The sequence below is a fragment of the Haliaeetus leucocephalus genome, unplaced genomic scaffold (assembly GCF_000737465.1).
Source record: "Haliaeetus leucocephalus isolate CR32 unplaced genomic scaffold, Haliaeetus_leucocephalus-4.0 Scaffold417, whole genome shotgun sequence".
NCBI classification, from domain to species: Eukaryota; Metazoa; Chordata; class Aves; order Accipitriformes; family Accipitridae; genus Haliaeetus; species Haliaeetus leucocephalus.
In genome coordinates this window covers 8,937,100-8,965,028 of record NW_010972853.1, presented here as the reverse complement: position 1 = coordinate 8,965,028, position 27,929 = coordinate 8,937,100, and the positions used below count along the sequence as shown (strand labels likewise).

At 36.4% G+C, this 27,929-nt stretch overlaps 1 protein-coding gene across 10 annotated transcripts in view; it reads left to right on the top strand.

Annotated features, from left to right (window-relative positions):
- Nucleotides 1–661: 661 nt before the first annotated feature.
- The window catches only part of HECTD1 (HECT domain containing E3 ubiquitin protein ligase 1), a 63,032-nt gene continuing 35,764 nt past the window's right edge, over nt 662–27,929 (top strand). For 4 of the 10 annotated variants that reach the window (XM_010574260.1, XM_010574262.1, XM_010574254.1 and 1 more), the window contains exons 1-11: nt 668–948; nt 17,792–18,026; nt 18,931–19,158; nt 22,586–22,867; nt 23,112–23,400; nt 23,728–23,804; nt 23,893–23,991; nt 24,323–24,437; nt 25,068–25,242; nt 26,662–26,800; nt 27,000–27,170. In XM_010574260.1, coding sequence (XP_010572562.1) covers nt 809–948; nt 17,792–18,026; nt 18,931–19,158; nt 22,586–22,867; nt 23,112–23,400; nt 23,728–23,804; nt 23,893–23,991; nt 24,323–24,437; nt 25,068–25,242; nt 26,662–26,800; nt 27,000–27,170 — 1,950 coding nt within the window. In that variant the 5' untranslated portion in view covers nt 668–808. Of the gene's footprint in view, nt 949–17,791; nt 18,027–18,930; nt 19,159–22,585; nt 22,868–23,111; nt 23,401–23,727; nt 23,805–23,892; nt 23,992–24,322; nt 24,438–25,067; nt 25,243–26,661; nt 26,801–26,999; nt 27,171–27,929 lie in introns of all 10 variants that reach the window. The other 6 variants (XM_010574264.1, XM_010574257.1, XM_010574256.1 and 3 more) reach the window with 3 other exon arrangements.

Genomic DNA, 27,929 nt, shown 5'->3' with positions numbered 1-27,929 from the left:
GAATTAGATACATTTTTTTATAAAAACCCCCACCAAACCCCTAACTCTTGAAAATGGAAGTGATTCTTAAATTGTCTTTTTTATCCTTTGACTTAAAAAGCTTATGTTCCTTATGTTCGAATGGTATTTTAAAAGATGAAGGATTAATAAAACTTTTGCAAAGATTCTGCAAGTCTTTAGTTGTACATCTCAATTTTTTTGTTTCGTGGATTTGTATTTAAAATGTGACATTTGATGTCTTTCTATATTTGAATACTTTAGTGAGGAGGTAATCTTTCAGAAAATTGGACATTTTATAAAGTGGTATTAAAGGAAAGGAGGGGGGTAGGCAGGACAACACTGTTTGCATTAGCTTTGAGAATATACAAAAGGGTTAAGCACAGGTTTTTCTACTTAAGTTTTAATTTTGAGTTATCCTATAAATAAGAGTAGACTCTAAGTCTTTCTTGATTGTCAGCTGGAATTAGAGATTTATTTCCAGTGAAACAGAACAAACTCATTGCTGTTTACTTACATATAAAGCTTTGGAAAAAAACGCCAAATATGTGGAAGTTTTCTTAATGTCAGCCCCAAAATATGCTATACATTTTAGAGAAAAGCAAATCCAAAAAGTTTAAAGACAAGATTGTGGTGATGATTTTTTTTTTTTTTTTTTTTTTCCAGGTGAAAACTGCAAAAGCCTGGGGCTGGCTGAAGAGATACTGATTGTGCTCAAGTTAGTCTGGCTTGAACAATTAAAGGATATTTTTGGTTTTTTTTATTTTAAGGGGGGGGCGTTTTTTTTTTTTTTTTTTTTTTAAAAAGAAACATGGCAGATGTGGACCCAGACACTTTGCTGGAATGGCTGCAGATGGGGCAGGGAGATGAAAGGGATATGCAGCTAATAGCACTGGAACAGCTATGCATGCTACTTCTGATGTCAGACAACGTGGATCGCTGTTTTGAAACGTAAGTAGTTTTGGCTTTCGTTTGTGGAATGTTATTTTCCTCTCTCGGTAGCTGTGTATAACATTTAACATTCCTAGAAACTTTCAGCCTCAGAAATGTTTTTACAGACTGAACTTGAGTGTAGATCACTGAACTGATGAGTTTCTGTTAATATTGTGTGAAGTACTGTTGTCTGATTAAAAACTGTAGTGTGAGTGATCTGATAGTTTAATTTAGAGAAGTGTATTCAGAGTTGCAGCGTGGAAGTGTTGGGGTTGTTTTGTTTTGTTTTTAATGGTAGAGAAAAACTTTTTTTTTGCATTAAACTAAAATGATCACCTAAATATATTTAAGCATCCATACTCTTGCAACACTTTTCTCGAGATATAGTAGCTTTTCCTAAGCTCTGTAAATCCAAACAAAAATCACAAATATTAACCACTGTTCACACAAGTATTTTGCCCCTTCTTTGAAGAATGTTGCTGTTCATGCCACCCTGCTCCTCAACTGCATTTGTACACTTCATATAGCACAGTCCCTGCTCTCACTCCTTTTTATATTTCTCACAGCACAAAATGCTGATGTAACCACTTCTGTTACTTAATAGTGTTGCTGTGCATGTGTTACACTACTTCCTGTGAGGGCCCATGAGTAGTCTACAAAGGAGGTAGCAAAAGTGTAAACAATCACAACTTTTAAATCTGACACCTCTTACAGTTTTGGGGGGTGGTTTTTTTTATTTTATTTGGTTTTTTTCCCTGGTTCTGCTTTTGAGACTCTTACATCTCTCCTCTTTTCTATCTTTTTTTCATTACTCTCACTTTCCTTTGTTTTGCGTCTCAGAGTATGGCTAGTGTCTTTCTGATATATCCTGCTTCTTAGGAGTGTGGGTTTAGCAGCATTTAAGAGGGTAGCTGTTTGCTACAGTGTTTAGTTTTGTAGCCCTAAAGAAGAGAACAGTTTTGGGGCTTACCTTTTAAATGCTGTTCATTTTTCAGGACTGCCTTTAGTACAGGAAGTGTAAAATTCATACATCTCTAAAATCTGGATTTGTAGTAGTTATGTAACAGTGAGCACAGTTTCGTACACTGCTTTAGAATTTAAAATTGCCTTATCTTGGCCTTGATGCGCTTACAGGTAAAATACTGCCTTGGAAGAGAGTTACTGTAGGGAGATGCATTTGACTTCCCTATCTGTGCCTCATAGCACTGATACTGGTGGAGCACTGTTTTCAGCCTTGGAAAAGCTGATTTACTGAGTTCTTAATTTGCATATGTAGAAAAGAATTTGGTAGTTAAGAATGAATTTTTCTGACAAATCTAGGGTAACTTCCTGCTTCAGTATATTCAGTATAGAACAGAAGTAGAAGTTTGGGCATAATCATTTGTAAGGATATCTTCTGGGTATTTGAGAATCAGAAATGAAATGTCAACTTAAAAAATATAAACCAGTTGTGGGTTTTATGCATTTTATTTAGAACAGACTTTCATCTCAATATAAAAGAATTAGACAGTCCAAGTGCTTTTTTTTCTTGACGTATAGATAATGAATGCTCTGTTATTGCAGTGTTGTGGTTTTAAAATTAGGTTTTATGTCTGAAAGAAGAAACATTTAAAATACCATTTGGCATTTTAATTTTTGTTTTGAGCCTTGGTATAATTTAATTTTTCTTGTCTTCTAAGTTCTTGATCTCTTTTGCTGTTGTAAGCTTCCCTCAAACAGAAGAGAATAAAGTGTAAATTGGGAAAAAGTTATCAAGGTTCCTTGCCTGTTGAAGTGATTTTACAGTAAAGTTAAAACTACTTTTGATTGGCACCATGAATATACTGAAATATGGTTCCACAGTATTGGTGAGCTGACATGGCAGCTCATTACCTTCAGAAGGGAGAGCTACTTCTTCCCATTTATCACTCTATCATTTTTATTCCTCCCAACCATATTCTTGCTTCATGCCAGCATCAGGGTTTACTGGACACCTCTATTCACTAAAAGAGCAAGCCGCTCTTTAAACCACTGATGAAGATGCTAGTTTTCTGCCGTTACAGTGAATTACAGCAGATTGTAGATGTGTCTGACGAGCACTGGAGATGAAACTGCATAACTAGAAATATGAGAGAAGCAGAGAAAGGTATACACTTTTCAGTGGAGAACTTCTCAGTGGATTGTCTTGGGTGCCTGTGGTATCACAGCCTGCATTTCAATATTATTTATTTTGAATCTCTGTAAGAAATAGATGATGTCTTGAAAAGTATTTTTAAAATATTTCCAAATGACAGTTCAAGTAGCCAAAACTGTCATGTGCTGAGAGAGTGTAACTAAAATAATCCTTGATAATATTTTAAAGTTGCTTTTCAGTTATGTTTTTAAAGGAATTATTGCTTGTCTAAACAGGAGACTTACTATGTGACGGAAGGGTTGCCAAACACATTTTTCAGGAACCAATTTTGAAAATGGTTTGAGTGTATGCCTGATTTATAACGTGGACATATTTTTCTGTTGGTAAGAAAACCAACCTCTAGACTTTACAACATTTTTTCTTCTGTTGAGCAAGAAGAGCGTTCCCAAATTTTTGTATGCTGTGCAGATGTTATTTCAAGATCTTGGAATTGTTTATTGCTATTAATTATGTTGACTAAGAAAATTTTAAGAAAGTTTCTCATCTGTGGAATCCAGCAACTGGAACATGGAAGGTGGAATCTTAAAACAGTCAATTTCTGGGAGAATGAAATGCGATGTTTTTCAGAAATCAGCTAGAGTGACTTTAAATACTTAGTATTAGTCCAGTTTTACATAAGAAATGATTTGCTCTTATGGCGTAAGCTAAGAAAAACCTCATTATTTTAGTGAAGTACGTCTGGTGATTAAAAGCTGCATATGGTGAGGACTGGCAAAGCTATGAAACAGAGACACATGAAAAATATTGACGTGAATGCTGTGCGTTTTCCCTAAAATCACAACACTGTTTCCAGACTGATTCCTTATGGAGTCAAGGCCAGTACACAGTCTCACTTAGCAAAGAAAGATCACAAACTAGGAGGAAAAAAACTGTAAAGAGGGCCACAAAGGTGATCAGAGGGCTGGAGCACCTCCCCTGTGAAGACAGGCTGAGAGAGTTGGGGTTGTTCAGCCTGGAGAAGAGAAGGCTCCAGGGAGACCTTACAGCAGCCTGCCAGTACCTAAAGGGGGCCTACAGGAAAGATGGGGAGGGACTCTTTATCAGGGACTGTAGTGATAGGACAAGAGGGGTAATGGTTTTAAACTAAAAGAGAGTAGGTTTAAGGAAGAAGTAAGGAAGATGTATGGGAGAAATTCTTCACTATGAGGGTGGTGAGGCACTGGAACAGGTTGCCCAGAGAAGCTGTGGATGCCCCATCCCTGGAAGTGTTCAAGGCCAGGTTGGATGGGGCTTTGAGCAACCTGGTCTAGTAGAAGGTGTCCTTGCCCGTGGCAGGGGGATTGGAAGTAGATGATCTTTAAGGTCCCTTCCAACCCGAACCATTCTATGATTCTGTTGAAATGATAGATTCAAAATCTTGTACTTCATTATTGCAGTAAAGTAATAGAGTTACTTTGCAAACATATTCTCAAGGAAATGGTATATTTTAGAGCTAATAATTTGTTTCTGTACAAGTGTAATGGATATTGAAACTAGTGTTTCAGATCAAATCAGAAAAACGGAAGTAGGCGCAAATGTATGGTGGCGTATTTTGTAGTGTTCCGGCAAAGTTCTAGCAGCATCACAACAGATTGCGGGGTATGCAGCCAGTAACAGGTAGTGGTGCCAAATAATTGACGTTTCTTTACTTCTCCCCAGATTTGCATATTACATCTGATTAAATTATTTTTAGTGTTACTCATGTTAGCATTACAAAAATCAGCGGCATATTCATCTTCTGGTGATAATGAGTCACAGACACTGTTAGTCAGCATGAAGAATGGCTAACATTTTAACAGCAGCAAAAGCTAGTAGCTTGAACTACAGAAACTTAATGAGTGAATAGGAATGGTTCTGTTAAATAGTTGGAGTAAAATAGCTACACTCATTGCAATTGTGTTAGTCTCAAATTGTAGTTAAACTGTGTGCTATTAGGCAACTTTAACAGGAGTTTTAAGTATGCATTTTATATAAACATAACTGAAATGGTATTTTTAGTGTTTAAATTGTTACAGGTGATTTCAAAGACAATGTAGAGGCTGTTAGTTACAATCTCCCATTATTAATATTGCCCTTTCCCACATAGGTGTGTTTCAGTTTATCTTTTTTCACCCTGTCTGATCGTTTCACTTTATTTTTGGCGAAATAAAATAAGAACCCCTCAGATCTGGGCTTTGTGTTGCTATTTTCTTTCCTTAGTATTTGCAGAGTAGAAGTATTTAGCAAGGAACATGTTATTTAATTATTTTCCTTAATTGTAAGGAAAACTGGTAGAACAAGACAGTTGTATAACAACTAAAGTAAAACCTGAGTAAAATCTTTTCTGCACTGAACAGATGAAATAGGCCTTATTAATAATGCTCAGAAAGAGAAAGCGTGCCTTCCCCTTTGGTTCTGCCCTAAGTCACCTCTATATTTGGCATTAACAGATTTGGTCAGCAAAGAATTATCAAGAGTTATCAGCTGATTTGACAAAAGCAAAAATTATACAAAGGATCAGAATTTGGGGTTTTAATGTGTAAAATAGAAATCCTTTCAGTTTATTTTTTAGATCAAATACGCTTATTTTAATTTACATTAAACCTTGTTCTTTCTTAAGTATGTATTCACTACGGAAAAGGTATGTCTTTACTTTGTATTTGCTAACATGTAATAACAAATGTAAGAAGAAATTCTAGTGAAGCAAAGACTGCATTGATGTGAGCTAGTGAGACTGTTGTAGAATAATGTGGAACAGTTTAGCTTTACCTCCACCTGATTGCTTAAAACTACAGGCTCCTGTCTTTATCAGGATTGTATAACTCCAGTAAATCAAAATTAGAGAGAGAGAGAGAGAGAAACCCAATTTTTCTTGTAGAGATATGGATAGGAATCTGAAGTGGTGGTTTTCAGGCCTATTTTTAAAGTTTGGGCTGGCTTTAGAAGCATCTTTGTAATTCAGACAGTGGTAAAGTGCCCTTTAACAGATCTAACAATCATGCTAAAACTAACAGGCTGAGAGGGCAGTTCTGTCTGTATCAAGGTGGTTTCATGTTGTGTGTCATACAGATTTACTTCTGTTATTTTAAGGAAAGAAAAAAAAAAAGGCCATTATTACAGTTTTGTGCTGGAGTGCAGCCGTGACTAAATTAGGATAAGTATTGCTGTCAGCAGTAGACTACAGTTTTCATTATTTTAAACCATGCAAAGCATATGTTCTTAGTGAATTACTGGTTTGGACTAATGCAGACATCTCTCAGTAAAGGAAATTTTGTAAGCTTTACAATGGCAAAGACTCACGCGATTCCTACTAACTTTTTTTGCCTTTTAGTGAAGGCAGAGGGTGTGGCAGGAGTGAAATGCCAGCACTGGAGTGGCTCATTCTGTGGACTCCAATATGGTGGGATCTTCAGCATCCTGTAGAGTGCTTTTCTGAGATGGAAGTAGGGGAGTGTGCTGTATTTTTCAGGGAGCTATCTTGTTTCAGCATAATGTTTAGAACTATTTCTAATTTTTAAGGCTTTTGTTTGTTGGGCAGTTGGGTTCTTTTCAATGTTAAGAGTTTTAACACACTAACATCTTTCTGGTTGCTCTTTGTAAAATGGGAATTGTGGCCTCATTGTCACGGGTATTATGGAGATTAATTAGCCTTGTCTAGTCATTTTGAGAATCTTAATTGTTGCAAAGGCCGGAAGGGAAGATTAGGTCATCTAAATTGACATCCTGTCTTCTGTCATAGGCCCTATATTTTACCTGGTTATTATTGAATTGAGCATCTTGTTTGATACAAGCATAATGTGTAGCTAATGGTTCCAGTAGGGCATCCTACCTAATTTTACCCCCTGTTTTGCTATTTAATCTGCTGCCTAATTGTCTTTGTTGTTGAAATTTGCTTGTCCTTTTCCATGTGAATTGGCCAGGCGTGGCAGGCAGTCAGTCCACCTTTTCCTATTGGATTAAAAGCCAATACCATTCTTACTGTGAATGTACTTGCACACAAGGATCTCATCAGCTCTTGATCTTCCTCCCCCTCTCCAGTTCTTCAATTTCCAAGTTTTTCAGAAATATTTTCCAGTGTTGCCTTCATCCATGCTGTTTATAGTAGTACATTTAACTTACTGTTATCAGTTATACATCCCAAATTTAGTTAGATGTTTCCAAAACATTATACAGGAAGTGTGGTTCTAGTTATTTATCTTCAGAGTTGCTTTCCAGTGTATGATTGCTTGCCTCTTGGGTATGGCTTGATGTATTACCTAGACTAAGATCTGTAACTTGGCATCTGTGTGTGTTAAGACACATTCTGTTTAAATGAGCGTGTGCCTCGTGAGTAGTCCAGACAATTCTGTGTAACTCGTCACACTGTCACTATTTACTAGTCTGCCTTTTTTTTTTTTTCCATTTTTTTCCCAGTAGTATCATCAAGTGGCTTTGTTTCATTCAGGGTTTTGTGTGTGAGAGAAAATAGTGATTCTTGCAAGTACTACGCAAAAGATGGGTGCAGAATTTTAAGGCAGTGAGTTGTTGACCTTTCAAAAGATTCCATCTCCTAATAGATTGGATAAGACAAATGAAATAGATGTCACAGGAATTTCAAATAGTGGGCTTCCTTTCTTTAATGGCTGTACTAGTCAAATTATTTTAAATGTCAGCCTCTTATGAGCAGGCTATGTAAGAGGCATAGACAGCATCGATGATCAGTAGACTGGTAATGGGGAAATTGAAGTTTTCTTGTTCAAGTCGGTTTTCTTTTTGAGCACCTGGAAATCTAGCAGAAGCTTGTGGGGAGATGTGCATATTTAGGCACACTTAGGAAATCATACTTTTTATTTTAATTGCTTATTTCATTTTAGAATGTTAACAAATGTAATGCGTACTCAAACCATTATCTGTTTGCACAATTGAGGTTGCTACTAGTGGAAATCACAGGCAGAAGTATCTGTAGTTTCAAGTTCTTTAATTTATTCAGCTATTGTGGACCAAGTTTCTGCAAAATATTTACAAAATGCTGGATAGGAGAACAAGCATATGTGGAATTACTACCCTGAGGCATGGCATGTCTTTTATAAGATACTGAAAAACGCAAAAGGCAGCCCTACACATCCTTTGTAAATTCAAGAGCAAAGCTAATGATAATTTATTTAGAAAAATTTATTTAGAAATTACTTATCCTGCAGAAGCTGTTTCTTTTTGTGCATTTTTTCTTTTTGTTTCATTTTACACAACTGATATTTACTGAATGTGTAGTTGAATGCTTAGGTGATGTGTTCCCTCCTAATAGTGAACTGTCAGAAGAGGGTTCAGCTGTCTGTACTTTATTTAGCTAAAAGGAAGTTTGAAAGCTTTCTAAATGTCAAATTTGAATTCTAAATTAATTTCTTTTAATTTCTAATAATGCAGAGTTCCTGCTGGAACAGATACAAGGTGGAGTTGTTAATTCTCTAGCTTTATTTTATTTGCTTGAGCTGTGATTGCAGTTAAGAGTAGAGATTCAGAGTTGTAGAAGCTTAATATTTTGTAATTGTGGTAAAAGATCTGAAATTAGCAGTTAATTTTTAGTTGCTTCTTCCTTGCGCCTTTAAAATACAGTGTGGTATTGCGAAAGTTTTATGTATAAGTGGATGTTTTCTGGCCTTTGTTCTGTAACAGCATTGTAAGAAAACAGTCTACATACAGTATGTTTTGGAAATGGGTCCAGAAGAATACATGTAGGCAACACAGGTGTGTGGGCAGTTCTCTTGTGGATGATCTTGATTACTCTGCTGATGTTTTTGGTTCATATGTGGAAAGAAAACGGTTTTTCAGCAGAAGAAACAATAAGGGAAAGTCTGAGATCTCCTCCAATAGAAAGGAAAGGAAAAAAAAATCATTAATAAAAAATAAGTTGGAATTGCTATTGCTTTAAGAACAAATCAGTTGTGCAGGATGTATGTTTTTGAAACTTTGAAGTTGTGTGACACAAGTCTTTAAATAGTATATTTTTCCTCAAAAACAGTTACTAATGAGGTTTAGATTCAGTATTTTAATTTGTTTAAAATTATTGTATATTAAATAATTATTAAATAGTTTAGGCACGTGTAATTCCTTATTTTCCCACTTCTAACTGGTCTCAGCAGATGGTATGCATTGAAGATCCAGCACAAATGCTGGCAGGCAGCTGAGCTTGGTTTTCTTCCACAAATCACATGTCTTGGACCAGGCTTTGTCACATGGCAGGGGTTATGAATCAACTGAATCCAGCAGTTACTCTGGAATTGAGTAACACACCCTAATGGTGGCAGTACTTGTGTTAACCATTTGGGGGATGAAGTGGGGTTATCTTTTTTTCCTTCTTTTGGGTTTTAAACACAACCCTAGTCTTTAAACTACCATTATTGTTGCTGTTTTAGCTAGGGCTTTTAAGTGCATTTAAGATATGAAATGTAATTACAGAAATAAGTTTAAAGTGTCTATTTTTAGTTCCTTGGTATCTTTTTACACTGGCAAGCTGTAAAATCAGCTGAGTCACTTCATTCGAGTTTAAGGGCTTAGTGCTGGCAGGAGCCTACTGCTGTTGCTATTGAAGAATTTTGCATCCCTGTGGATAACCTGGTTCCTAAAGAGGGAACGGAGTGGGGGCGGGGAAGGAGATTCAGAGGTGTGTCAGTTATGCTGATTATAATGCTGTAGTAATATAATTATATTGATAACTTTCCCTAGCCTTTCTTGACTTCTTATCAATACAATTGTGGTATTTGGAAAATGTTTTTAGATCAATTAAATTTTCTGCAGAGGAAGAATGTATATTAAAGAACTTGTGTATCATGGTCTTCACAATCTAATAAACTCATTTTAATACTGAAAGCATGAATATGTTTTTTAATAGAAATTATACAGAATCAGCACTTTTAAAATGTGGTTTAGTTCTTTTCTTGATGTCAGTACAGGGGACAGAGAATGTTCTACTACCCTAGTCTTAATGGATTAGAATATAAAGAGTAAATATTGATACTGAAAAGTAGTTATTTCAGACTTTGTAAAAACTGTTATTTACAAACCTGTCTTCCAGCAAGATCTTTGAAATGTGGTGGGTGGAAGACTCAGAAGATACTAAGTAGCAGAAGCTCTTATCCTGGGAGTACAGAAATGAAGTTGGGTGGACATCCAGAACTGAGAGACTTAAAGTAATTAGCAAGAGCTGTAGTGCCGGTTGCAGAGTAACCTCGTTAACTCACTGAACTCAGCCTTTCACTAAGAAGTAGCACAGAGTAACCTCATTAATTCACCAAGTTGGTCCCTAATGACTCTTCTAAAGTACTTTTTCAGAGTACTTTAGGAAGTGCCCAATATGATGTTAATATTGCTTCTTAGAAATTAAAATCTAAAAAGATTTTCCTTTAATTTTCATATTCATTAGGAGAAGTGCCTAAATAGAAATCTGAACTTTGGAGCTATCGATTAGCTCCTATTAGTCATTATTTTCTAGTTTGAAAGAACAAAAACTATTAAAAAAAGATATTTTTTTTCTTCCCCGTATTAAAACAAACTCACCACTATCTCTGTGTTTGTTCCACTGCAAATTGGTCACTGTGAACGGAGTGACTCTCCTCACCCAACTTTGAGAATAAAGCAACATTTTTTTTTCTGTCATAATTTTTTTCTTTCTGAGATTTATTACTGCTTTTCGTTAATACATGGTATAGATACAGGCAAAGTGGTGAAACAGATTTTGATATTGGGTTGTTTTAAGTTTAGAAATTATGCACTTTGCTTTTTTTTGCCCTTCGTGGGAGTTGAGGCCTGCAGTGATGAAAGGTTTATTTGTGTTCTTTTCTCTTGGAAATCAAAAGCATCATCTGTCAGTAGATGGAAATGTACTCAAAGCTGAACATCGGTTACTGTCCTGTCACATCAGTTCACTCAGTGTTGTAGTTCTGCCCTCAGCCTCCCTGCTGTCCTGGGAAGTTTTGGCAGCCTTGTTTTTCCCATGTAGACAGTTTTCTAAAGGCAAGTCCAACATGCAGCCACTGTGGTGCAGACACTCCTGAAATGCTTTGCTTCACTACCTGTCAAAGTACATTTTAGTTCTGAGCATAATCTTAGTTGGAACAGCATTAGGGTTTATATTCCTGATGGAACCTAATCTTCTACAGCAAATATCTGAGATGGTTTTAGGTCCCTTTGATCTATTTTGGCCTGCCTAAGGAAGCCCGTAGGGATTTACCTTGGAATTAAGGTGTAATAGTGACGCATAACGTAACATGGCTTGTCTGACTCACTCTTTGGTTCCTACTGGCGCTGATTGTATTTGCTTATCTGATGCTTCATTAAAAAGAGAGGCTGGTCCTCAGAAAGTGCTCTTCTCAGGACCTGGTTGCTAGAATTGCTTCCAGGTGAGCAGTGGATTTCTCTTTCCTGTGCTGCCTTTGCTTACACTTTAGTGATAAGGTGCCTTTACTCAGGATTGGATCGAGTGAAAACGAGGACTACTTTGAAAGTGCATTTGCACAATTTTGAGGTGTAAAGACCGTTCACTGAGTAAGGGTGAAACTTTCCCTTTTTCTTAGGGGTCAAGTGCCAGCACACAGAAATCCACAATGGGGCTGTGAGACAGAAGGGAGGGGTGTACTTTGGACACCTGCTATATGGCTGTGACAGTGTTGCATCCCATCTCCCATCATGTGCTGGTGTTCCCATCTACCCCTTCCAGCCATTTCTCTGGCACTACTTGCACATGCATGTTCTTGCCCCTGAGATGTGTAGAGCAGATGTTCATAGTTTCAACCGCGAGAGACCCATGTAATAGGTTAGTGCAGATTTGGGGATTGGAGGGTGATCTCTATAAAGCTGACCTGTGTACTTCTGTTAGTAACACAGTTGTTGATAGAAGAGTTACCTACAGCATAATGACTGAAGTTCTTCAAAATGACAGCTGTACACTTTTATGCAGTAACTCTTCTAGCCACCTGTTTGAGAAGACTATGGCTGGAGCACTGGGGATGTGTTGGTACGCCCTTTGCTGCTCTTACAGGCTCAACCATTGATCTAGACTGTGTGTGAATGACAGAACTATTACTTTCTGTTTCCTTGCTAGCAGGAACTTTAGGGACTGCTAAGGCCTTAGTGGACTTCAACAGGCAAAATTAATCTGAATTTATCTGTACAGCATGTGTGTGCTTATGAACATAATCTGTGTGCATCTTTTAAGAGTTCCTGTGTAACTAACTGTTCTTTGTCTACTGGAACACTGGTTTGTAGTTTTCACCATGAAGTAAATACAGCAGTGTTTTACTACAGAATATTGAAGTTTATTTGGTTTTTTCCTTTGTATTGAGAATATTCAGCGTGTTAATCCCTCTGTTTAAAACTCTTAGCAGTCCATGTGGTTTATCTAGTTGTGTAGTAAATTTGTTCTCCCTTTTTTCAGCTGCTGCTCTTGTTTCTACCAGATCTTCCAATGCCTGGACCAAATATTTTTGCAAATAATGTATTTTTAATTATTACAGAACCAAGGTCAAAGTTCTTTTGCAACCTTCAGTAGGAGTAGATACATACTTTGCATGTGGGTTGTACATCTTCCTCTTGTTCTGAATATTATTGCTCCAGATGAAGCCAAGTAGAGCATCATTCTTACCTGGTCATTTTGCATGCACTTTCAGATCGGCAATTTAGGTAGCAAGTGTGGGCATAACAACAGCAGTGCAATTTATTCCTTTGATAGCTTTTGGAGAAGTCAGAATAAAAAACCATCTTCCCTATCTATTAAAGTAGCAGAAAATGCTGGTGATGGGTTAACTAACAGTAAGCTGTGAGGAAGTGGAATAAGGAAATTCAATGTAATGATGCGATACACCAGACAGTAAATCGCAGTTGTCAAAACTGCTGAGATACCAAGATAAGATGTAATAATGTGGGATGATTAGTTTGCATTCTTTTGTCTGTATCTGCTCTATTGTACAATTATACTTGTAGGTTTTCTAGGATGGAATCTGTTGTTTTGCTCTGCTAGTGCAGGGAGATCCTGATCTGTGACAAGAGCCCTCAGATGCTACAGTATGACAGATACTAATGACTTGTAGGTTGCAGGCAATAGATTAGGAGAAGGAGGTGCTTATTAGAAACTTTCCTGGATAGGAGAAGACAATGCAGTCAGAACTTCAGAGCTAGGAATGAGTGAGGCTCAGTCTTGATCTAATGTGTCTAATGATCACAAGAGTGCAATAAGGTGGGAAGAAGGCAATACCTTAAACTTGCAGGGTATGCATGTGTGTGAAAGCATTCCTACCTGCTTGCTTATGTGATATTAATGAAGGCCAGTCAATTACATTTGTCTGGAAGAAGCTCCTGCTACTGGATTGTTTCACTTAGTTCAGCACAGAAATTTGCTACCTTATTCATAACAATCTGCACAATTGGAACACTGTTCAAATTCTGGGTAATAATTTACATACACTAATATGTTTTTTTTGTCTTGTCTCAAACTCTTGCCGCCCACAGAGTGAAACACTATCTGAAGAGGCTTGGGCATGGCTTCTTGAAGATGTGTTTCAGAAAAGCATACAAATATAACTTGACAATTCTGTTTTCATAGAATTATTAAAAGTCTATAGCTGACCAGAAAAGCTGTTCTATATGAGTATATATATAAGAACCTTGTATATTTGGCTGGCGTAGTAAACATTTTTTTTTTCTGCTGATATCGTTACAAGTTCAAAATGTTAAAGAACTGTGCTGCTTAGAACAAAGTATAGCAATATATTGGCCCAAAATAATATTACAGAGCAGTGGACAAGTTAGTATAGAGGGAGGTCCTGTCTAGGCAAATTGGTGTATTGTGGACTGCATTGGCCAAATGTGTCTTTTGTGCCTGAGAATACAACTGATGACTTTATTTTCAAAGTCAATGTCAGTGTTGCTATCATTCCTTGGGGCGTGAAAAAACAAGTTGGATTTCTTGCCGGCTGTGACCTGTTTGAAAAAGTAGTAGCTGTATATAATAGACTGTTAAGGCAGTGTTTATAAAACAGTAATAAAAGTACTTTTTGACAGTCTCACTGGCAGAGACTCAGAGCTGATAGAATCCAGGTCTGTGTGTTTTGCTTTCTTCAGAAATACTTCAGACTTCCACACGCATTTTATTGCCTGGTATGACTTTAAGGACAATAACTTAATTTGTATTACTGTACTGTGTAGAACTTGAACCAAATTGTTTGAGTTGAGAGAGACATGAGAGGAAAGAAGATGACACAGCTGTACGTATTGTGTGCTAAAATAATAATAAGAATCTCTCGTTTGCTGTTTTGGAGACTAAGACAAAAATTCCAGTTTTATTTTTTTGCCATGTTCCTGATAACGATGTCTGAGAAAAATGAAGTTTACACTTCTATTACTTCTACATTTGTATGAGCTGTAATAACAATCAAACTTTTTATCTTTGTATGCATCATTATATGACTGACGCTTCTTCATAAACCGTCCTGGTTTTCACCTTTTTTACTATGTGTTTTTCTGTTACACATCGATTATGTGATTTATTAGATTAGTTTATAGTTGGTCCAGAGCATTCAATTAGAAGGCTAGACTTTTTTATTGTTGGGTAACAGGCAGCTGTTTAAAAATATTTAATGAATTCTGCTTAGAAATACAATGAATTAACTTTTTAAAAGAAAAAATATTAAACATAATATGCATCACAAATGTTTAGTTTGCAGTAAATTAGTGTGTACTGGGGTGGGTAGAGCATAAAATTTCGTGCCACAAAGCTAGTGTGTTTTGTTCTGTTTTACTTTCAAGCCTGTGATTTTGTGTGTGTTGCTTCTTGATTTGCTTCAACTCCAGGAAAAAGAACTTAGCACTTAAAGCTTCAGTATTGCTTCTTTCCTCTCCTTTTTTCTCTTCAGTCTTTATTATTGTCCTTAACAAATCTTCATAAAATGTTTCTGCTGTCTCTTGTACATGGTGTAGTCTAACTCTCAATTTCCTGGTTACCAGCAATATCCAACAAAACTAAAAAAAACCCCAAAACAAAAACCAACCACAAAAGCCCACCCCCAAACCAAAAACAAACCCCCAAACCTGAGAAACAAGTATCAAGTACATAGAGCTCAGAGGTTGAAGTAGCTTGAAAGAATTTTCTGTGAAAGCTCTTGTTAAAATTAAATCGGTTGCTGTTTTCAGAAGGGATAATTTAGTTTTTCAGAACAAGTGAAGTTCTTATTGCTGCTTTTATAGGAATTCAACATGCATTCCTATAGTCTACAAAATTAGTTGAAATCTGGGTAGCTTTTTATTTTGCAAACCAAGTAATTCCCACAGGTTAAGTGTGTGACAAATCTACAGCTTCTTCCTGAAATCTTATAATACAACTTGATTTCCTTCTTGGAGGACTGCAAATCATTCCTCTAAGTCAGAAGAAAAAGTGTCCCGAGAGCATGTGCAGGTTATTTGCCACCTAATTGAAAAAACATGGTCTCTGACTAATGTATCTAGAGGTTCTGGCAAAAAGTCTTTTTAAAAAAACCCAAGCCCTTAAGTTTTTGCCAGTGAGCTGTGGTCTTATTAGAAGAGTGTTGCTGATACAGTGCACTGGCATTTTGTGTGCTGGCAAATAATTAAATATAAATGATAGACTCTTAGTAACTTTGTATTTTTTGCTGTATCTGCTGGGTAATTGGCTCTCGTGGACAGGCGTTTTAAGGACAGGAACGGATTTCTTCCAAATTTTTAATTTTCCATTTTCAAAAAATACAGCCAAGTTCCATTTGTGCTGTGTCTTTTTATAAACTGTTAAATCGTAGAAAAAAAATGTAAATGTTAGGTTTGCTAAATATTGCTTTTAACTCCCTGCAAAAATCTAGAGGGTTTTTTCTGCTGCTGTCTTTGGAAACCTGAGAAAAATGGTTTACTATGACTTGCTAGTATTACAATGGAGACAGTGGAGCTCCTTACCTTCCACTTGGTTATATGTGTGTGGTGTTGTTTTGGTTTGCTTTTTTTAAGATTTGTGTTTATTGGTAAATTCTTTTTCTTGCAATATAATGTTTGAAGAACACTGTTCATAGCATTGTTTTAGTGATCTGTCTGGTGTGGCACAAAATGCAGTGTAAAAGATCCAACACCAAAACACTTGGACAGGTCGCACTGTCTGCTTTAAATTTTATGTACTGAAATGCATCTTGTCATTGTATGGTAGTCATCTAATAGCGAGTATGAATTTTAGACTTTTTTTCCAGTGGATAATGTCTTTAAAATGCAAGGTTACTGTGTAAACTCTTCTTAAGATGTGGAGTTAAATAGCAAATTTCTGAAGAACAACAGACAGTATAGGCTGGACAGGCTATTACAAGTATTAAATATATGATTTAGCTTTAGCAAAGCTTCATTATTAATTTATGTCATTAAGGATCATTGGGTAATGTATTTATTTGTGAGGCAGCATTATTTAATTGCTTCATAAAGCATGGCCAGACCTTCAAGGAAACTATTAGCATTCTGCTGTCCCAGGATTTGCTGCCTTTGTATGAGTCGCTGTGCATGCCAGATGGGATGCTGAATGACCTCTGGGTTAGTCTTTAAAATGATTCATCGAGAGTACTTCACCTGTCTTCCAGACCAAAAAGCATGCTATTATTTTTGTTCCTTTTCTTTTGGATTTAGAAAAAGTTTTAGGCCTTCTTTTTCAGACCAAAACCCTAGTTTAAGAAAAAGTTGCAGTATTTGCTTCCTGTAGATTTAGTCTGATCTCCTGTGTCTAGGGGTGAGGTGTCCAGTTATTTCAACTACTGTCACAGCATATATCCCCTTCACTTAATTCCCCACCACCACCTTGGAAGTCTACCATTGCAGTGGGCAATTATTATGTTATTTATTGCTAAGTATGCATGCTATTGGAAGATAAATTGTCTTGAAGTATAGCTTTGTGTCTTATAACTTTTGATCCAAATCAGTCTTAACCACAGCTGCCATAATAGTGAAAAGCATTATTATGACCATCCATTTTGGTTTGTATCCTATTATGTCAGAGGGATAGAGGAAGAACTGTTGCAGCTTGCTTATTTTTTTCTGGAGTTGTGGGGATGTTCTTAACTATCCTTGCATATGGAAATGAGGCTAACAATAAAGAGGAGAGCCGGAGGCTACCAAGACATGGATATGAAGAGAAAATGCAATGGAAGCAAGCTAAATGAATTAAATATGTTCTCAGTGTGGTTAGGGAAAAAGAATGAGGTTGGGGGGGGTGGGGGCAAGGCTGAAATAGGGTGAAAAGACAAGTGAGAATGTTTATGACATAGGGAAGACGGACCACTCAGAGAATTAAATTGTGTAACAAAACTAAAATCTTTAGTCTTTGTATTGAACATAATATTTAATGGTTAATTTAATGAATCTTGAAGCTCCGCTAAGAAAAATGCATTCTGTTTGGTGATGTGAGGTTAATTCCTAAAATAATTTCCCAAGAAGATATATTTTTCCCTGTATGATTCTAAAATTTCAAGAATATTTTTTTTCTGCTGGCTTCTTCTCCTAATACGGCATCTTTTCAGATTACTGATTTGAATTTTGGGGTGTGTATGAGATGCTTGCATCCTAGTGTTCTAAATGATTGCTCTGAACCAACTATAAACCAATTGAGTAAATCACGTCAGCATGAAAAGCTGTAATCTGTTAATGTGAAAGTGTATGAAATCACTAAATTGTGCAAGTTTCTCTACATTAAGTAATGTGTTGTTGTGTTGTTTTTTTTTCCTGCAGATGTCCTCCTCGAACTTTTTTACCAGCACTGTGCAAAATTTTTCTTGATGAAAGTGCTCCAGACAATGTATTAGAAGTAACAGCTCGTGCCATAACGTATTATCTGGATGTATCAGCCGAATGCACCCGTAGGATCGTGGGAGTGGATGGAGCTATCAAGGCACTTTGTAATCGTTTAGTAGTTGTTGAACTTAACAACAGAACAAGCAGGGATTTGGCTGAGCAGTGTGTGAAGGTACACGTGCTGAAGAACCTTCTGTTTTTAAGAAGTAGCTGGAAAATTTGCTGTTTCTGAAGAGCTTGTTCATATTCTAATCCTATTTATTTTATTAAAATCTGAAGCAAAAACATAGAGTATGATAAAAGTATATACATGACAGTGATGCTGCTTATCTTTACTGCCAGTCTGGTGCTCTTCAAAGCTGAGATTCCTTAAAAAAAAAAAAAGTACAGAAAAAGAAACAAAAAGTATTAGAAGAAAGTTTTCATGTTTACCTTGCATGACTAGAGTGTTAAAGGCTAATTTTATGCTAAAAAGGGAATGAAGAATTGTTCCAGATATAGACAAATTACCTGCTGTAAAAAAAATTGTCTGCTGTCTCTTCAGTAGCACTAGACACAGCTCCTCTGCACCCTTGTGAAGTTTTTGGAAAAATTTACAAGACCCTTAAAGTCTCTTGTTTAAAGCATAACTCATGGCCATGTGATAGTATATAGTTTGAGTCCTTCATTACCATGGCATCTGACTTCATGCATGTATTTCTTATTTACTAGTTCTAGTCTACTTAAAAGTACATCACTGAAGTAAACAGTACTCTTGGAAGTTTCAGAGCTCTCAGTTGTGTGTTATCCAAAGACTTAATTCTCCCAGGAAGGGATACTATTATTTAGCTGTCCCTCATGGACACCTGTTATGACCATGCTATTGGGGGATGTTCTTGTGTTCGCTTCTCTATTTTTGAAGAAAACTGTAACTACTAGAGTACTGGAGGCTTTGGCACCTTCTAGGTGTTGAGGAAGAGAGGCGTTTTTTTTTTGTTCTGTTGTTTTGTTTTCTTAACGAGTTCTGTAGATGGATATAAACAAATAACTGACTTTCTATGTGTACTTAATTCTAATTAAATTTCATTTTGTCATAGGTCTTAGAACTAATCTGTACGCGTGAGTCGGGAGCTGTGTTTGAAGCTGGAGGGTTGAATTGCGTTCTGACGTTCATTCGTGACAGTGGACACCTTGTTCATAAAGATACTTTGCATTCAGCTATGGCTGTAGTATCCAGACTCTGTGGCAAAATGGAGCCTCAGGATTCTTCATTAGAGATCTGTGTAGAATCACTGTCTAGTTTATTAAAACATGAAGACCATCAGGTAACGTAACAGTTGGCTTAATATGCTGTGAATTTAACTTCTATTATGTTTAATAAATGAACGGCTAGGTATTTTTGGAGAATCATGGAATTGTTTAGGTTGGAAAAGACCTTTAAGACCATAGAGTCCAACCATTAACCTAGCACTGCAAAGTCCACCACTAAACCACCAAGTCCCTAAGTGCCACATCTACATGTCTTTTAAATAGCTCCAGGGATGGTGACTCAACACTTCTCTGGGCAGCCTGTTCCAATGCTTGACAGCCTTTTCTGCAAAGAAATTTTTCCTAATATCCAATCTAAACCTTCCCTGGTGCAACTTGAGGCCATTTCCTTTTCTCCTATCGCTTGTTACTTGGGAAAAGAGACTGACATCCACCTTGCTACCAGCCTCCACAACTATATGTTTACATAGTTTTTTTTTTTTTATTTTATTTGGATATTATGATAGTTTCCTTTACAGTTGTGATGACAAGAAGATGAAAATTCTGCTTAGTGTTTGATTCCAAGCACTATTGTGTGAATGGGATCTTATCTAACCTCTGAAAAGTTTATTGAAAAATATCCTGTAACTTTTTTCAGTGCATTTTGAAATACTTTCTGAAGTAATTATTGTTCTATGTCTGCACCTCAATCACTATTAAATTGAGCATAAATAAAAGACAAAAATCAGTTTGGTTTGTTTTTCTTTTGCCAAACTAAGAGAGGCAATAAAAACATCCACAATCAATGCTAAAATATTACATTGGAAGCCAGCTTAAATGGTAGTACTATAGCTGCAGCATCACTTCTTTATTGCAGTTTTATTAACTTGAGATGAAGTAGTCCTTGTAAAACCTGGAAAATTAATCCTAGAGGAATTATCGTCCTACTAGTAGAATCCTTTTGTTTATGTCATACTAATTCTTTGCAATAGCCATTTAGCCAAATTCTTGCTGTGCCCTGGCCAGGCTTCTTGTCCATACCATTCTCAGTCCCTGTTTTGCCCCCACCTCTGTCCTCATTTCTTTCTCTACACTCATCCACCCCCCCAGTCTGGTTTATTAAACACATCATACTTGGGAGGCTAGATCTGTTTGCCTGTGAGCTAAGTTTTTATATTTTTAGATTTTCTTTTTTTTGAAAGACCCAGTTGGCATGGGACTGTTACACTAGCCATTTCAGAATAAGCTGCCGTGTTTTTTAGACATTATGTGACTTTATTAATACACTGATCATCTCAGGCAAGCTAATTCTGAAATTTAGACCATGACACTGAAGTATTTTAACTGTCTCCCAATTTATAATTTGTTTGAAAAAAGCAATTGCTGGGACTGTTGGAGATCTGAATGAGAATTCAAATTAATTTAATCTTTTTGCAGTTAAGGTTTAAGATAAGTGTGCTCAAGATTTCAGTAACCTGGGTGATAATAAGTAAATCTGTACCGGTATCCTTGAGAAATGTGTTTTGTGTGAAACAAGCCTCAGGATTTGCAATGGATGTTGGTGTGTATTATGGATTTGCCCAGTAACTTCCTTTGTAAAGTTTTGTTGCTCCCCCGCTCCTTTTACACTGTTGGATTTGGTCACTTTTTGTGGGCTGCCAGTTAGTAACATCATTTGAGGGAAGAGTTCAGACCAGATGAATGTGGCCCCAAGAACAGCTTATCTATAAGTTTGGTTTTTTAACCTTTCTACTAAACTTGCAGTTTCCTTTCCACAGTGCTCTTTTGCTTTGTAAACTGATGGCATGCATGAGGTATGTTAAATAAGCTGAACTTTTCTTGTGCATTTCTGACAGAGCTATTCTGGTAAAAATCCATAAAGTATATACAGATTACATAAAGACTGGCAGAACTGTTTATCCATCATGCTGTCAGAGAACTGGAGCAAAATGCCAGAGGACATGAGTAGTGACCATTACAAGTTAAAGAAAAAATCCCTTGCAAAAGAGTACTGATAAACCAGAATGCTTGGCATGCAGAGACCATGCCAGAAGTTTAGCATGCTTTGCATTTATTCAGGAGAAACTTTGTTTTTCAAATCCTTGCAAACTTAATGGAGATTTAAGATTTTAACTTCATGAAGTCTGACTAATACTCTAATCTTGTTCTGTGTTGAGGAGTAACTGTCTTTAAGCCCTTGGTATGTGATAACTGACAAGCATTTTGAAAATGGGCTGCACTAGAAGTTGATGACATTTTAGGGAGTGAGAATTGTAGTAATTTAGAGTTTGGTAAAGAATAGTTATTGTTCTTTTGTTTTGTGGGTGTGTTTTTTTTTAATATTTCTTGACACTAGTCTGGTTTGCTACTGCACATCTACAAAGGCAAATGTGCCTGAAGTAGCTCATCTTGATATGCCTATGCAAACCTCCTGATCTGAAGGATGTAGACACTTTTAGTGTATAGACAAGAGAGATGTTAAAGGCAAAACCTCCCTTTCTTTTCAACACTGACATGAAAAGAAGTCGGATCCTTTCCTGGGCAGTGGGCCAGCAGTATTTTTTGCCAGATTAAGAGGATCATCAGTAAGCCTTGTTTCCACAGTGTCACTAGTTGTGGGTTTTTTTTTTCTTTAGTGAGAAACCTAAATTTGGAAGTTTGTATTTTATTGTCACAAGAATACTTGCATATTCCTGGGTCAGGTTCTCAGTGGACTACCTGGGTTATGTAAGGGTAAAATCTGCATTTCCCAGTTTGTACTATTTTTAGGTGTGGTCCAATTGAAAAATTTCTTTTACTTAAGAGAAGTATGTAGACATTTAAATACAACTTTAACTATCAAACTTCACTGTCAGTTTAATACTTTGGGAGTTCTGAGTTGGTACCTCAGCTAACAGCTTGTTTGATAGCATTTCTTTTAATAGAAAGCACCACAATAATAAAACATTGTAATAGTAGCATAATATTAATTATAAATGTCAAATTATAACATATTAGAATATTTTGTATTCTATAAATATAGAAGATAAAACTGCAAAGAAATTTTTGTCTTCACTGTTCTTTTAGAAACAAATTTGAAATTCATTAAATGTGTGAAAGTTAGGAAGTAAAACCTCATAGTGCATTTTCTTGGTATTTTGGTTTCTTGTGGGTTTTTTTTAAATTTTATTATTAGAAGCTGCTTTAACAGTTTCTAACATCAGAACAACCAGAAGGTTAAGCGGTCCATATTTCAATACCAAGCTGTGGGTTGGTGTGTTGTGGGTTTGTTTGTTTGGGTTTTTTGTTGTTTTTTAAATCCTTCAATGAGCAGTTCAGAGCACTGTTGGGTTCTGACTCAGAGTTTCTGGCTTAAAAAGCCTGTCTTCTCCATTCATTGACTTTGAAGGGATCCTGGGGAAATTGGCTTCTTTTATATGTCCTGTATTCTTGTGAATATCATGTTAGCATCTTCTCATGTTAAGTAACAGATTTTTCATCATTTCTCTTGCATTTCTTTCTTAGGTTTCAGATGGAGCTCTGAGATGCTTTGCTTCATTAGCTGACAGATTCACACGGCGTGGAGTTGACCCAGCCCCATTAGCTAAGCATGGGTTAACGGAGGAGTTGTTATCTCGCATGGCAGCTGCTGGTGGGACAGCATCAGGACCATCTTCAGCTTGCAAACCCGGACGAAGTAGCACTGGAGCACCATCTACAGCTGCAGACTCTAAATTAAGTAATCAGGTGTCAACTATTGTAAGCCTGTTGTCAACCCTGTGTAGAGGCTCTCCAGTAGTAACACATGTAAGAAATCCTTTTATGCTGCACCCTTTGTTCTCATACGGTTTTTCCCTTTGTGTACTTTAATATATGCAAGATTTGTGTTTCTATTTTATATATAGATGTACAGGTTTATAGATTTTATTTTCATATGTATACATACACATAGGTTATTTATGAAGAGGGGAAAAAAGGAAACATTTCATATGGAAATGAAACCCAATTCTGATAGTATTTTCTAAAGCCCTGTATATTTTTTATTGTTCAGACTTTTAATTATTTCCAGGATCTCCTAAGATCTGAACTTCCAGATTCTATAGAAAGTGCGTTGCAGGGTGATGAGAGATGTGTACTGGATACCATGCGGTTAGTAGATCTTCTTTTGGTGCTACTGTTCGAAGGGAGAAAAGCCCTGCCAAAATCCAGTGCTGGATCTACAGGCAGAATCCCAGGATTGCGAAGACTGGATAGTTCTGGGGAACGTTCTCACCGGCAGCTGATAGATTGCATCCGCAGTAAGGATACTGATGCACTAATAGATGCTATTGACACAGGAGGTAAGCAAAAATAGTCTGAAAAATAAAATGAGATAAATAAAGTATCTTTTTATAATCTATGGTGTCTTAACAAATGCTTAGGTAGTACCTTGAAAATCTTTATATACATGTTCACTTATTTTGTTAAATACACGACAGGTCTTGTTAGTAATAATTCCTGGGTGGCTACTTTTTTTTTTAATTGCAATTAAGGGCATAAATGCTTCCCTAGAATTATTGAGGATGCTTAATTTTTTTTTAAGACCTGCCGTTCATTTAAAGAGCACTGATGAAGTTTAATTCATAATTCTGGGAGCTTTAACTGTTTTATTTAATTGTATCTTTCAGCTTTTGAAGTAAATTTTATGGATGATGTAGGACAAACTCTTTTAAACTGGGCCTCAGCTTTTGGAACTCAGGAAATGGTAAATTAGTTTTATAGAATCTTAAAAACTTAGGTTATTTATGTAAAGAAAGATGAAAAAAACTAGTTTCCTTTTTCTTGTTTAACAGGTAGAATTTCTCTGTGAAAGGGGTGCTGATGTTAACAGAGGTCAGAGGTCATCCTCATTACATTATGCAGCATGTTTTGGAAGACCTCAGGTAGCAAAGGTATGATTTAAACTGACAGAAAGCATTACATACTGACTTTTTGCCTTGTTCTGTAGAAAACGTCTTTGATGCAATAAGTTTAACATGTGCACTGTGAAGCATTTACATGTTCTTTACAGTGTTTTATCAAAATACAAATTTTTCATTATGATAGGGCAGTAGTATGAATAAATGTAGTTTTATATTAGCTCTACAGATAGAAAAAGCACGTAATGTTCTAACTTTGCTTACAAGCATGAGAAAAGTTTAGGGAAGATGCATGAAAAACACGTTTACTACTTTGGAAGAAGGAAACAATGTTTTTTTCATATTTAAAATCATTTGTTCTCAGACTCTCTTACGTCATGGTGCAAACCCTGATTTGAGAGATGAAGATGGGAAAACTCCTTTAGACAAAGCTCGTGAAAGGGGGCACAGTGAAGTAGTAGCTATTCTTCAGTCTCCAGGTGAGTACAGTTTTTAATTCCATACCCTTTCTAGTAGAAACGCTTACATATGTTTAGAAATTCAATTATTAGAATTTTACTCTATTAAGATTCTTTTAAAAAAAAAAAATTTTGTGGCCAACCTTCCTTAACCTGCAAAGTACATATGAAAACCTTAGTATTTTAGACGTTCTTAAGGGATGGGGATTACTGAAGAAACTGCTGAATGGGCATGAGCAGTGCCAGTGGTCCTGCTCTTCAGCTGCAGAATGGGGCTAGACTGGGATTTTGCTATGGGTTCAGAGGATGTCAGCCTTGGTAGCTTCTCTGGTATCCTTTCTTTCTACATGGGAGCTGTGCTTTATCTGTTCATGAGACTTTTGTAGCGCTAGAGCCACAGGTGGTTATGTGTTCATATTTAGTTCACTTTAAGGACTTTGAGCTTCTCCTGTGAGCGGTCTTTGGTGGTACGTGTTATCAAACAGTTTTCTTCAAGAAGTCTTGCATATGTAAATTTTATATTTTTAGGAATGCATATTCCTGTTCAGGTATTTAGGTGTTATTAAAGAAAACTATTTATTTGAAGGGGTTTTTTGGTTAGTTGGTAGGTTTTTGCCATTGAACATGTTGGGGAAAAAAAATATTTTCCAGGGGACTGGATGTGTCCTGTTAACAAAGGAGATGAGAAGAAAAAGAAAGATGCAAACAAGGATGAGGAAGAATGTAATGAACCCAAAGGAGATCCAGAAATGGCACCCATATACTTGAAAAGACTATTGCCTGTGTTTGCACAAACATTTCAACAAACCATGTTGCCTTCAATAAGGTAATATTGTCATGGTAGACAATTTCCCTGCATATTTTGAATTTCTTAACACACTCTGTTAAAAAAGCCAAGGTGGATTTTTTTTTCATTAAAAATTATGACATCAAAAAGTTTAAGGCAAGTGACACTTAAACATATTTCTATTTGAATAGAAGTGGTGGTTTGATTTTTACGTAATATTTTTTTCCTTTTGGGGGAAGTGGTGTCTTGGAAAACATGGTTAGTTAATCAGAAGTGGGAGAGAGAAGCATACTCTTGACTTTAGTAGCATGAAAGAATACTATGTTCATGCAGTACTGTGTATAGACTGCGTATACTGTGTATTTGGTTACAGCTGTTTGTAGCCACTATAATGAAAGTACTAATTTAGGAGGGAAACAATGAAGTGGTATCAAGATACATTCATTGGAAAATTGGAAAGACTGGAAAAAGCTATTTTAGAAGGTTTTAGAAGACTTGTAAGTGTTAATCAACTGGAGAAGATGCCTCACTGAGAGAATTTAAAGAATGTAATCTAATTTAATACTTAAAAAGGAATACTGTGGGTGTGATAATGGTTGTGATAAATTGCGTCTGACTATAACCTCTCAGCCTTTTACACTACAAATATAACGTTTGCTTAACCTTTTATTTGTGTTCCCAGTGTTTATAGGCACTGTGAGGGGTGAAAAGACACTGCTCTAGTGGAGAAGAGACTCTATATGAGCTGGTGATAGGAAGCTTAAACTAGGTCATTTTAAATGAAGGAAATAAGAAATTACGTTAACAATCTGTGCATGGTTAACTGTTGTTGCAGATTGTGGAAAGAAGTAGTTGGCTCTGTATTTTAAAGTTTTATTTGAGAATCAGGTAATTAATTAATATTTTTAAAAGTCAGTCAAATAAAAAATTCACTTCAACCGTACAGAAGTGATTGGCTCCGAAATTAATTGTAGTTCTTAATATGGAAAGCTGCATGATCTAATAGTAATTTCAGACTTCAAAATATAGGGATCTCGCCAAAACCTGGGAAGTATGTGACAGAAACGGAAGGCTGGATACCTGGGAGGAAGATGAAGTGTGCAGAAGTGAATTGCCATCACTAAGAGTGGATAAAGACAGAATGTATAATAGGTTTACCCAGAGAAGGGTTGAGGAGAGAAAAATACGTTAGACTCATAGTGCTGTAGAATCAAAAAAGATCAGTAGGTGAACTATTCTTAGGGATAATCTAGGACTTATTAACAATAACCAGTTTTGGTTCCAATAATGAGAACTGAAACTCATGTAAAAAATTTTTTTGTTTTCAAAGCATGCATAAATGTAGTGCAAAAGCAGTGTTATCTTGAAGTTTTTTCTTGCTTTGATTACTGCTTGGTTTATCTTTGTAAGAAACTTTTTTTCTCTTTTTTTTTTTCTTGCCTATGATCTCTCTTAAAGGAAAGCAAGTCTTGCCCTCATTAGAAAAATGATACATTTTTGTTCTGAGGCGCTGCTGAAAGAGGTTTGTGACTCTGATGCTGGCCACAATCTGCCCACGATACTGGTTGAGATAACAGCTACAGTCCTTGATCAAGAGGTAGGAAGAAAGAAAATCTTGTCCTTTTATGAAACCAGTGCAAAAAAGGGAGTTATGCTCATTGATTCCACATACTTTTTAATAACTAACCCTAATGTGTTTATAGCATCCGTGACCATGTGTGACATTTAGCGTGTAAAGATATTTTTAAGTAAAGAGATCTTCCTTATTATTTCCTTTCCATCCCAATGTATTACAGGATGATGATGATGGCCATTTGCTAGCCTTGCAAATCATAAGGGATTTGGTGGATAAAGGTGGTGATCTTTTTCTAGACCAACTGGCTAGACTTGGTGTAATTAGTAAAGTGTCAACTTTGGCGGGGCCATCATCTGATGATGAAAATGAAGAGGAGTCTAAACCTGAGAAGGTAAGTAGAGAATTGATAGCTTTATTTGTTCCTGTAAAACCAACACTTCTAGTACAATTTTTTGTTATGAAAATGTCCAGGGCAAGGTAGTTAGGTAGGTTATTGAATTAATGCTTATTTTATGCCACTTGTTTTAGGTGTTTCTGTTGTTGTTTTCTGTAACTTCATTTTCTGTTAGCACATATTATCTGCTGAGTTTTCCTATTCATACTTACTTGCGGTCAAATTGATTGACACTTGTTTTTGTCCAGTGTTTTGAAAATGACTGCTAAACAAAATTAATCCTTTCTGAGCAAAGTGCATCTCTTTCGATGTACATGCAGCAAATAATTGCAGATGTTTTAAACATTGTTATAGAATATTAAAAATACAAAAATAGAAATAATTTTCTACATAATGAAAACATAAGTGCATATTGAAGTTATCTATCAATTTTCAACAGTCATATTACTGACTACTCAGATGAACTGAATGGATAACAGACCACTTCTGTATAGTTAAGTATAGTTAAGCCTTAAGTATAGTTAAGCTTTTTTACTCTGAATTTTGGGTTGTTTCGGGGGGGGGGTTTAGTGTTTAGATATTAAAAAGCCATCTGGACTTGTTCCCAGGCAGCTGGCTCTAGGTGGCCCTGCCTGAGCAGGGGTTTGGGCTAGATGGCTGTTGTGGTTTAAGCCCAGCCAGGAACTAAGCACCACGCAGCTGCTTACTCACTTCACCCCCACGCAGTGGCATGGGGGAGAGAAGGGCGGGGGGGGG